The 12,500-nt window shown below is 51.4% G+C and overlaps 1 protein-coding gene across 1 annotated transcript in view; it reads left to right on the forward strand.

The window, feature by feature from the left end:
- LOC135235037 (kinesin heavy chain-like) overlaps positions 1-12,500 on the forward strand; it is a 34,898-nt gene that overhangs the window by 13,127 nt on the left and 9,271 nt on the right. Inside the window, exons 5-20 of the mRNA XM_064300235.1 lie at positions 354-402; positions 588-643; positions 1,759-1,846; positions 2,721-2,845; positions 3,386-3,490; positions 4,002-4,150; positions 4,687-4,845; positions 5,559-5,626; positions 6,013-6,143; positions 7,177-7,383; positions 8,071-8,124; positions 9,375-9,563; positions 9,984-10,107; positions 10,481-10,545; positions 10,776-10,885; positions 11,473-11,574. Of these exons, the coding sequence (XP_064156305.1) occupies positions 354-402; positions 588-643; positions 1,759-1,846; positions 2,721-2,845; positions 3,386-3,490; positions 4,002-4,150; positions 4,687-4,845; positions 5,559-5,626; positions 6,013-6,143; positions 7,177-7,383; positions 8,071-8,124; positions 9,375-9,563; positions 9,984-10,107; positions 10,481-10,545; positions 10,776-10,885; positions 11,473-11,574 (1,781 nt within the window). The remainder of the gene's footprint in view (positions 1-353; positions 403-587; positions 644-1,758; positions 1,847-2,720; positions 2,846-3,385; positions 3,491-4,001; positions 4,151-4,686; positions 4,846-5,558; positions 5,627-6,012; positions 6,144-7,176; positions 7,384-8,070; positions 8,125-9,374; positions 9,564-9,983; positions 10,108-10,480; positions 10,546-10,775; positions 10,886-11,472; positions 11,575-12,500) is intronic.

Genomic DNA, 12,500 nt, shown 5'->3' on the forward strand with positions numbered 1-12,500 from the left:
GGAGCAGGTACTCTTATCCAGAGAAATCAGAGAACACTACATCTGAGCGTCCTATCCAGATAAATGCAAGAGAAACAGAAGCACGTTCAGCTGATTAATATGAGAGACAGTGTGCCGGAGCTGGCTAACAGCACTCCCACACCAGTGAGTTAAAGATACAACTTCAGTAAAGCACTAGCGCCAGCTAGTTATGCTAACCAAGAACGAAAGTACACATTCTGAATACCTGCACAGTATAATACTGGTCGTCTTTTTGTGTCTAAATGCTTGGTCTGTCCAAACCCTGTTGTACTGCCAGTCACTCCCTTCAACAAATTCCTCTCTGTCTCTCTATGTTTTCCCATTCTTTTCAGGTTTCCTATTTTGAAATCTATATGGAGAAAATTCGAGATCTTTTGGATGGTCAGTGTTTGGTTTTATTAATATCATTACATTTTGAGATTTGAGATTCAGCAGAGCAAAGAAATCTGGCAGATTTATTGTCTGATCGTACAAAAACCCCAAAAAAATGTTAGAATCTGTACACCTATCCAAGATGGACACTCTCTCTTTCTCGCTCTCTCTTTCTCTCTCTCTCTCTCCATCAGTGACTAAGACCAACCTGTCTGTGCATGAGGATAAGAACCGGGTCCCCTATGTCAAGGTGAGTCAGAGGTCACATGACCTAATCACATGACCACCCCCCATGACCAAGAGTCTTCAAAACCGTTTCAGTTTTCAGTTCAATGGTGCTTTATAAAGAGACAAACTGAATCAGCATTAGCAGTTACCAGTGCAATACCACCATGGCATAACACACAGAAATACATGGTTAACCATAAGAATAAGACAGACAATAAATATGTTTAAAAATGAATTCAGCAATAATAGATTATTCAAGCTGCTGAATACAGAGAGCGTTCTTGGGGCAAAGCAGATAATGGTTCGAGCCCAGCCCAGTTGCTGTGGTATGAAGCAGCTCATAGGTTCTGAGCCCAGCCCGGTTCCTGTGGTATGAAGCAGCTCATAGGTTCTGAGCCCAGCCCGGTTGCTGTGGTATGAAGCAGCTCATAGGTTCTGAGCCCAGCCCGGTTGCTGTGGTATGAAGCAGCTCATAGGTTCTGAGCCCAGCCCGGTTGCTGTGGTATGAAGCAGCTCATAGGTTCTGAGCCGCCCAGAGCCTCAGGTTGCTTGTGGTATGAAAGCCCAGCTCTATAGGTTCTGAGCCCAGCCCAGTTGCTGTGGTATAAAGCAGCTCATAGGTTCTGAGCCCAGCCCGGTTCCTGTTTTATGAAGCAGCTGGATTTTCCAGCCCACCTATTGGACAGGATGCTGGTCTGATTCGGGAGGATTACCCACAATGCATCGTTTAGACACTGAGTGCCAAGCCATAGAAACCTTTCATAATATTTGCTATGGCTCTGCTGTGGTTCTATTCACACTTTCAGAGATCAGGGCGGATGTCCTGAAAGCCCCTAAACTGGCTCAGTCTGCACCTTTAAACTGCTACTTCCCTCCAGCATTCACACATTTCATCTTATTTCATCACACCTGCTCTGCTCCCTCCCTCTCTCCTCTCTCTCCCTACCTTTCTCCTCACTCCTCTCTCCCTCCTCCTCTCCTCTCTCCCCTCTCCCTCCCTCCCTCTCTCTCTCCCCTCTCCCTCCCTCTCTCTCTCCTCTCTCCCTCCCTCTCTCTCTCTCTCCCCTCTCCCTCCCTCTCTCTCTCCTCTTCCTCCCTCCCTCTCTCCCCCTCCCTCCCTCCCTCCCTTTAATGCAGGGCTGCACGGAGCGTTTTGTGTCCAGCCCAGAGGAAGTCATGGATGTGATTGACGAGGGGAAATCCAATCGTCACGTTGCTGTCACCAGTAAGTCCCGCCTCCCCTGGTCTGTCAGGAACATCCCTTTTCTCCGCCCTCTCTTTTTCCTCCTGGGATTCTCCAGACAGGATGCTGTACCCTGATTCAGACAGGAAGCTCTGTCCTGATTCAGACAGGAAGCTCTGTCCTGATTCAGACAGGAAGCCCTAGCCTGAGCATTTCCAGGCTCACAGAGGCTGTGCTCCTGATGGTTTTGGCTCTGATTTCCTCTCACTCTCTTGCCGTCTGGTCTAAGACCATCAGCAACACGTCCTCAATTAACCTGGACCTGATCGTGGATCAGTAGAGCCTTTATAGGGCCTGGCCGTATAGTATAAGACCACTAAGACCCCTACTTCCTTTGAAATAAGAATATGTTATTTGAGTGACAATGACTGTTTGTACACAGCAGCAACAATGGATGTTTGTACACTACAGTGATAATGGATGTTTGTACACAGCAGTATTAATGGTTGCTTTTATACAGCAATGATCATGGTGTTTTTATATAGGAATGATAATGGATGCTTTGTATAGAAGTAATAATGGAAGTTTTCATATAGCAGTAATAATGGATTATTTTATACATCAGTGATAATGGATGTGTGTATACAGCAGTGATAATTTGTGTTTTCATACAGCAGTGATCATGTATGTATTTATACAGCAGTGATAATGGATGTTTTATGCAGCAATGATAATGGATGTGTTTATACTGTAGTGATAATGGATGTTTTATGCAGCAGTGATAATGGATGTGTTTATGCTGTAGTGATAATGGATGTTTTATGCAGCAGTGATAATGGATGTGTTTATGCAGCAGTGATAATGGATGTTTTATGCAGCAGTGATAATGGATGTCTGCCTGTGTGTTCCTCTGCAGATATGAATGAGCACAGTTCCCGCAGCCACAGCATCTTCCTCATTAACATAAAGCAGGAGCACGTGGAGACGGAGCAGAAGCTCAGCGGGAAGCTCTACCTGGTGGACCTGGCAGGGAGCGAGAAGGTGAGTGAGAGCACAGGGAGGAGAGCACAGCACAGAACAGCACAGCATGAAACATTACAGCACAGCACAGCACAGCACAGAACATCATGAAACATTACAGCACAGCACGGCACAGCACAGCACAGCACAGCACAGAACAGCATGAAACATTACAGCACAGCACAGCATGAAACATTACAGCACATCATGGCACAGCATGAAACATTACAGCACAGCATGGCACAGCATGAAACATTACAGCACAGCACAGCACAGAACAGCATGAAACATTACAGCACAGCGCTGCACAACACAGCACAGCACAGCACAGCATAAAACATTACAGCACAGCACAGCAAATTCAGGAGGATCCCACTGAATTGCAGATGGGCATATTCCCACATTTTCAGACCCAGTTTATTTCATACTGAGACAAAACTGCCACATAGGCCTGTCCTTCTGGAACAATCCTTCCCCAGTGCAAGCTATAATGGAGGACACGCCCTTCCTGTGTTCATTCCCCTCAACATCTCGCTCTCTCTCTCTCTCTCTGTCTCTCAGGTCAGCAAGACAGGTGCAGAAGGCGCAGTCTTGGATGAGGCAAAAAATATAAACAAGTCGCTGTCATCACTGGGCAACGTCATCTCGGCATTGGCTGAGGGGACGGTGAGTCCCCAGGGCTCCGCCCCCTCACTTCCTCCCGTTTCAGAATCTCGCTGTGGCGCGTTTCACGCCTGCATGCGATATGGCAACACGCAGCGTCAGTGCAGCGAGTTTGTCTGTTCTGCTAAATTCAAATGGGAATAGTCTTTATTAGCACCGCTAAAGCCCTGAGGCACTATTTACAATGTGTGACAATCAGAATGCCAAAATAACTAACTGAGGAAGTCCTATGTTATTACTGGGAGCTCACACAAAAAGTGTCGCAGGTGCTGTTAAGATGGTGTGCGTGTCACTTCCTGTCCTTGTGTGTGGTGTTCTGTGAGGTTCTGTGAGTCTGAACTGCACTCTAATTTCTGATCTGTCTGTCTGTCTGCCTGCCTGCCTGCCTGTCTGCCTGCCTCTCTGTCTGTCTGTCTGTCTGTCTGTCTGCCTGCCTGCCTGTCTGCCTGCCTCTCTGTCTGTCTGTCTGTCTTTCTGTCTGTCTGTCCTTCTCTGTGGCTAACCGGCCCTGCAGAAAACCCACGTGCCGTACCGGGACAGCAAGATGACCCGAATCCTGCAGGACTCGCTGGGGGGGAACTGCCGCACCACCATGTTCATCTGCTGCTCCCCCTCCAGCTACAACGACGCCGAGACCAAGAGCACCCTGATGTTCGGACAGCGGTAACACCCCCCCCCCCCCCCCACCCCACCCCCCCGCTTTATCAGCACGACACGTACAAGCACCCATACTGCCAAACGCATAGGTTAGGAGAATTCATCAGATCAATAACTAATTCTAATAAGTATTATAATAAAAGCGAATTTGGCTGAATTTTGCACATTCAGTCAGGAAGTGTCTCAGTGTTATTGCGTTTGGCACAATTGCTTGTATTTTGGCAGCTGTATTCTCTGCCAGCCTCTATAGGCAGTGCTGACTGTGTCTGAACCTTTAAAGGTGGATCCTGTTCGGTCACCGTGGCCAGGTAGTCTGCCAGTTTCTCTTTTAATTCCTCTCTGTCTGCCCCCCTTGTCTTCCTCCCTCCCCCTCTCCCCCCTCCTCCCCCTCCCTCCATCCATCTATCTTTCCCCTTCACCCCATCTCCCTCCATCTCTCTCTCTCTCTGTCCCCCCGTCTCCCTCCCCCCCTCCCTTCCTCTCTCCCCCTCTCTCTCTGCCACTCCCTCCCCCTCCCCTCCCTCCCCCCCCCCCCCCCGCAGTGCTAAGACCATCAGGAACACGGCCTCTGTGAACCTGGAGCTGACTGCGGAGCAGTGGAAGAGGAAGTATGAGAAGGAGAAGGAGAAGAACAAAACCCTGAAGGAGACCATCCAGCGGCTGGAGGCGGAGCTAGGTCGCTGGCGCAGTGGTGAGGACGCGTCCTGAGACTGCGCAGATGGACTGGGACTGCGCAGACGGACTGGGACTGCGCAGACAGACTGGGACTGTGCAGACGGACTGGGACTGTGCAGACAGACTGGGACTGCGCAGACAGACGGGGACTGCGCAGACAGACTGGGACTGCTCAGACAGACTGGGACTTTGCAGACAGACTGGGACTGCGCAGACAGATGGGGACTGCGCAGACAGACGGAGACTGCGCAGGCAGACAAGGACTGCACAGACAGCTGCGCAGAAAGACAGAGACTGTGCAGATGGACTGGGACTGCGCAAATGGACTGGGACTGCGCAGACAGACTGGAACTGTGCAGACGCACTGGGACTGTGCTGACGGACTGGGACTGCACAGAGAGACAGGGTTTGCGCAGACAGACGGGTACTGCGCAGACAGACAGAGACTGTACAGGCAAGCAGGGACTGCACAGACAGAAACGCAAACAAATATTCCCACTCTCTCCCCCACCTCCCCTCTCTCCCCCACCTCCCACTCTCTCCCCCACCTCCCCTCTCTCCCCCTTCCCAGGAATCTCCCCACCTACCACTCTCGCCCCGAGCTGCCACTCCTCCCCACTCCCACTCCTCCCCTACGGCCACTCTCTAGGACGCCTAACTCCCCAACTCCTCCCCACCTCGACTCCGTCCCCACCCAACCTTTTCCCTCCCTTTCCCCCCCTCCGTCTCTCCGTTTCAGGTGGGGGGTCGCGAGTGAGCAGCTGAGCTCGGGGGAGGAGAGGCCGGAGGCTGGGGGTGACAGCCCTGGTACGAGGCTCCTCCATCGTGTGGTGCGATTCTGAGGTGGAAGGCCAAGTATGAGGAGGGTCCGAACTGTAGACAGCTGGACGGACAGGTCAGACAAGCTGTGTGTGCGTGTGTGTTGTGTGTGTGTGGTGTTGTGTGTGGTGTGTGCGGGTGTGTGAGGCTTTGTGTGTGTGTGTGTGTGCGGTGTGTGAGGTGTGTGTGTGTGTGTGTGAGGTGTGTGTGTGTGTGGTGTGTGAGGTGTGTGTGTGTGTGTGTGTGTGTGTGTGTGTGTGTGTGCGTGTGTGGTGTGTGTGTGGGCGTGTGGGTGTGTGGTGTGTGGTGTGTGGTGTGTGTGTGTGTGTGTGTGCGTAGTGTGTGAGTGTGTGTGTGTGTGCGTAGTGTGTGAGTGTGTGTGTGTACTGTATGTGTGTGGATACATGTGTACTCACTGCTGTGTGTGTTTATGCAGGATGATGAGATTAATCAGCAGAGTCAGCTGGTGGAGAAAATGAAGGACCAAATGCTGACTCAGGATGAGGTACGGACACGCCCACATCTGTCTGTCTGTACATGGCACGCCATCTGTTGTCGGTCTGGAGCTGTTGTTATGGGCTTTGTTGTCTGTTGTGTGCGCCATCTGTTGTTGTGATGGGAACTGCATTGTCTGTCTGTAATGGATGTTTGTCCGTCTGTTATGAGATGTGCACTGTATGCTGTGTGTACATGGTACTCACCCATCTGTCTGTCTTGGATATGAAACGCCAGAGTCAGCTGGTGTAGTAAAATGGACACGGCCCAAATGCTGTCGATGTACTGGACCACCCACATCTGTCTGTCTGTACATGGACACGCCCACATCTGTCTGTCTGTACATGGACATGCCCACATCTGCCTGTCTGTACATGGACACGCCCACATCTGTCTGTCTGTACATGGACACGCCCACATCTGTCTGTCTGTACATGGACATGCCCACATCTGTCCGTCTGTATATGGGCACGCCCACATCTGCCTGTCTGTACATGGACACACCCACATCTGTCTGTCTGTACATGGACACGCTCACATCTGTCTGTCACTCTACTTCTGGACCTATTCACACCTGTCTCTTTATCACTCTGTGCATCTGTATACATACACAACCTTGCTGAATGTCTGTCTTATTCTAATCAGCACCAGTTCTACTTTGATTCTATCTGTGCTAGCCTCTGTCTGTTTGGATGGCTGTATTATCCCTGTGTAATCGCTGTGTCCGTGTGTCCGTGTAATCCCTGTGTCTGTGTGAATGGCTGTGTATTCTCTGTGTAATCCCTGTGTAATCCCTGTGTAATCCCTGTGTCTGGCTGTGTATTCCCTGTGTAATCTCTGTGGCCGTGTGTCTGGCTGTGTAATCCCTGTGTCCGTGTGTCTGTTTGTGTAATCCCTGTGATCCGTGTAATCCCGTGTCCTTGTTGTTGTGTAATCCCTGTGTAATGATCCCTGTGTCCATGGTCTGTTTGTGTAATCCCTGTGTTAATCCGGATCCAGTGTAATCCCACCGTTATCTGTGGCTCTGTGTCTGTCCTGCGCAGTTGCTGGCGTCCACGCGTGGGGACAGCGAGCGGGTCCAGATGGAGCTGGCTCGGCTGCAGACGGAGAGCGAGAGCGCCAATATGGAGGTGAAGGAGGTGCTGCAGGCCCTGGAGGAGCTGGCCCTCAACTACGACCTGAAGAGCCAGGAGCTGGAGGAGAAGGGCCTGCAGAACAAGCTGCTGGCTGACGAGCTGTCGCAGAAGATGGTGAGTCCCTCCCGATACTGCCCTTCTGCTCCGTCCTGCCCCGATACTGCCCTTCTACCCCACCCACCCTTCTCTGACCTGCCCCACCCTGCCCCGATACTGCCCTTTGCCCCATCCTGTTTCACACTGGCCCCGCCCTGCCCCGATATGCCCTTCTCCCTGCCCTGCCCCATACTGCCCTTCTGCCCCACCCCCCTCTCTGACCTCCCCAGCCCTGCCCCATACTGCCCTTCTCCCCACCCCTTTCTCACCTGCCCCCCCTGCCCGATACTGCCCTTCTCCCCACCCTGTTTCACACTGGCCCCGCCCTGCCCTGATACTGCCCTTCTGCCCCGCCCTGTTTCACACTGGCCCCGCCCTGTCCCAATACTGCCCTTCTGCCCCGCCCTGCCCCAATACTGCCCTTCTGCCCCGGCCTGCCCCAATACTGCCCTTCTGCCCCGCCCTGCTGTCTCACATCGGCCCTGTTCTGCCCTGTCTTGCCCTGTCATGAACAGTGCATTTAACGGAGGGTAAGGAGGTTGTGTAAGGGTTTGTAAAGGTGTGTAAGTGTAAGTGTGTGTAAGGTGTGTAAGGTGTGTAAGAGTGTGTAAGGGTGTATAAGGGTTTGTAAGAGTCTGTAAGGGTCTGTAAGGTCTGTAGGTGTGGGTAAGGCTGTGTAAGACAGTGTGGCTCCGCCCCCGGCAGGCCATGCTGATGTCACTGGAGGCGGAGCTGTGCCTGATGCAGGAGGAGAGCGGAGCGCAGCATGGAGACTGATCAACGGCTCTCAACGGCCTGAGGAGGTCACTAGTCGGGTAGGCAGCATCGTGGGACACACAAACGAACTGTACACACACTCACCACAACACACTATAACACCAACACACACCACACACACACACACACACCACACACAACTGACACACACGACTATACACACACACTACACACACCACCACACACCACCCACATATACACACGCGCCAACACACCCAGCCGCATTACAACACAACCACAACACAACACATACACAAATCATCACACTCCCCACACACACACCGCACTACCCCACAAGAGTGTCCACCTCACACGCTACCACCACCACACTACATTCCACACTCACTACCAACACCACGGATATACAACCACCCCACCCACACTATACATACACCAAACACATCACAACACCGCCAACCTATAAACTACACACACACTAACACACACACACACAGACACACACACACAACACACACACACGCACAACACACAACTGTACACACACACGCACACACACACCCGTGCACAACACCACACACCACACACACACACACACACACGCACACACACAGACTGTACACACACACGCACTATACACACACACTCACACACACACACACACACACACACTACACACACACGCACACACACAGACTGTACACACACACGCACTATACACACACTACACACACACGCGCGCGCACAGACACACTAACACTCACACACACACACAACCACACACGCGCGCCACTATACACACACACTCACACACACCACACTTAACATACACACACACACATCGCCGCCACTATACACACACACTCACACAAACGCACACACACTATACACATACACACACACACTCACACATGCACACACACACGCGCGCACAGACACACTATAAACACTCACACACGCATTATCCACACACACACACAGACACACTATGAACACACACACACACGCATGATATACACGCACACACATTATACATACACGTTATAGACACGCACACACATTCACGCACTCACGCACATACATGCACATTATACACACACACAGGGTCAACACACACAAGCTTACACTCTCCCTCCCTCCCTCCTTCCCTCTCTTTCTCTCCATCCCTGCCTCCCTCCCTCTGTCCCTCTCTCTCTCCCTCCCTCCCTCCTTCCCTGCCTCCCTCCCCCCCTCCCTCCCTCCCTCTCTCTCTCTCCTCCCCTCTCCCTGTGCAGCCGGTGGAGATCAGCGGGGCGATCGAGGAGGAGTTCACCGTGGCGCGGCTCTACATCAGTAAGATAAAGTCGGAGGTGAAGTCCATGGTGAAGCGCTGCAGGCAGCTGGAGAGCCTGCAGCTGGAGTGCCATCGCAAGATGGAGGAGACCGGCCGCGAGCTGTCCTCCTGCCACCTGCTCATCTCACAGGTGAGAGGGCCTGGGGGCGGAGCCTAGGGCACCTGGGGTGGAGCCTAGGGCATCAGCGGCTGAGCCTAGGGCCTGGGGGCGAAGCTTAGGGTCTGGGGGCGAAGCTTAGGGCCTGGGGCGGATCTTAGGGCACCAGGGGCGGAGCCTAGGGCATCGGCAGCAGAGCCTGGGGCGGAGCCTAGAGCACTGGGGGCAGAGCCCAGAGCACCAGGGGCGGAGCCTAGGGCATCAGCTGCAGGTCTGAGTGATGGGAGGGGGAGGGGCCTATATTAGGGGTGAGTGTGAGTGATGGGAGGGGCTTATATCAGGGGCGGGTCTCATAGAAGGGAGGGGGGGCAGGAGAGATTAGGATAAATGGGGCGGGTCTCTGAGGTGTGGGGACTGGTTATTGGTTATTTTCGGTGTCCGTGTGTCCGGCAGCACGAGGCGAAGATCCGCTCCCTGACGGAGTACATGCAGAGCATGGAGCAGAAGAAGAGGCAGCTGGAGGAGAGCTACGATGCCCTGAGCGAAGAGCTGGAGCTGAGCCACCTGCAGGGCCCGGGTACCACACCCCAGCTACACAACCCTGCTACACAACTACAACTACACAACCACAACCCTGCTACACAACTACAACTACACAACCACAACCCTGCTACACAACTACACACGCCCACTACTGAACTACACAACCACAACCCTGCTACACAACTACAACTACACAACCACAACCCTGCTACACAACTACACAGCCCCGCTACTCAACTACACAACCACAACCCTGCTACACAACTACAACTACACAACCACAACCCTGCTACACAACCCTACTATGAAACTATAACTACACAATTGCACAATCCCGCTACACAACTACAGCTACACAACCAAACAACTACACAACCCTGCTACACATATCACTGTATCTGTTTCAGAGAACGCACAGGGCGAGTCAACCAAGAACAGAATGCAGGACCCTGAGGAAGGAGGTGATGACAAGGTAACTGTGGATATGGTAAAGAGAGATATTTGTGTTGTATGATGCAGTTAAAATGTTTTTGCATGTGACATAAACAACTGTCTTTTTTATTTACCCTGGTCATTAAATTACATTTCTCTTTCCATCTCTTATTCTCCTTTCCTCCTTTTCTGGGTCTTCTTTGTCTCACACATTCTCTTGTCCTCTCTCTCTCTCTCTCTCCCTCTTCATTCTCTGCTGTCATATCCCAGAATGCACTGGAGCAGCGTGCTGAGAGCCAGCGGGATTCGCACCACCGGCAGCTGGGACGCTTGCGGGACGAGATCAATGAGAAGCATAAGCTCATCGATGACCTCACAGAGTCTGTGTCTCCGCCCCTCTTTGACCTCAAAATGTCTGTCCGCTTCCCTTTCTAACTTTGTAACGTCTGTGTTTCCATCCCTCTATGACCTCATAATGTCTGTATTCCATCCTCTACAACCTCATAAGTCCTGTGTGTATCCTCCTTCCTCTAAATTCATCATGTCTGTGTTTCCACACACTGTGACCTCATAATGTCTTTGTCCTCTCTTCTTTCTGACTTCATAATGTCTGTCTCCATCCTCTATGACCTCATAATGCCTGGGTCCCCACCCCTCTGGAATATTTTGTGATCAGAGGTTGTTATTATCAAGAATCCTTGCAGGCAGTAGACAACAGCACTCTGGATTCTTGTGTCATCAGTGCAGAATTCTGAGATATGGTGCTGGTCCACTGAGACCACATCGGCTCCAGGACAGTGTCCTGTTCCCTAAAGTCAGGCCTGTCATTAGGTTGTCCTCTTCTGTAGTAATTCAGTATTTTTTAAGCCATCATTTGAAAGTGCTTATGAATTCTATACTGGAAACCTGTTCACTCACCCCGTATCCCTCCTCTCTCTCTCTCTCTCTCTCTCTCTCTCCCGCTCAGTCGGAACCAGAAGCTGGAGTTGGAGCTGGAGCAGCTACGCGTTGAGTACGAGTGCCTGAGGAGTCGCGAGCACCACAAGAGCGAGCGCCTGGCAGAGCTGACGTGAGTCCGTCCTGAACACTGCGACTGAACACGCTGTGACTCAACACCTTGTGACTTAACACTCTGCAACTCAACACACTGCGACTCAACACTTTGCAACTTCAAACACTGCGACTCAACACACTGCAACTCAACACACTGTGACTCAACACACTGCTACTCAACACTTGACTAACACCTGCAACTCAACACACTGCGACTCAACACTTGCAACTCAAACACTGGACTAACAACTGCAACTCAACACAATGTGACTCAACACTACTAACACCCTGCACTCACATTGCTGACCACACCTTGGACTTACACTGCACTCACACCTGCGACAACCTTTCAACTTCAACACTGCGATCACAACGCAACCAACACATGTGATCACACCGTCTCCACTATACACTTCACTCAACACGCAACTCAAACCCTGTACAACACTGATTAACTGCGATCACCTGATCACACTATGCGACTGACACACTGCACTTACACACTGCGACTAACCGCAACTCAACACACGCACTCACCCTGGATCACCATGTGACGCAACATGCACAACTAGTCATGCACACACTAACGCCACTGCGAAAGACAGCTGATTCTGCTGATATGGATATGTTATTTTTGTGATTGGTGTTTGTGTTGTTGTTGTTGTTGTGTTTTGTTGTTGTTGTTGTGTGTTGTGTTGTTGTTGTGTGTTGTGTGTTGTGTGTGTTGTGTGTTGTTGTGTTGTTGTGTTGTGTTGTGTTGTTGTGTTGTTGTTTGTTGTTGTGTGTTGTTGTGTGTTGTTGTTGTTGTGTGTTGGTTGTGGTTGGTTGGTGTTGTTGTTGTTGTGTTGTTGGTGTTGTTGTGTTTGTTGTTGTTGTTGTTGGTGTTGTTGTTGTGTGTGTGTTGTGTGTTTGTTGTGTTGTTTGTTGTTGTGTTGTTGTTGT

This window comes from Anguilla rostrata, chromosome 11 (assembly GCF_018555375.3).
Source record: "Anguilla rostrata isolate EN2019 chromosome 11, ASM1855537v3, whole genome shotgun sequence".
NCBI lineage: Eukaryota > Metazoa > Chordata > Actinopteri > Anguilliformes > Anguillidae > Anguilla > Anguilla rostrata.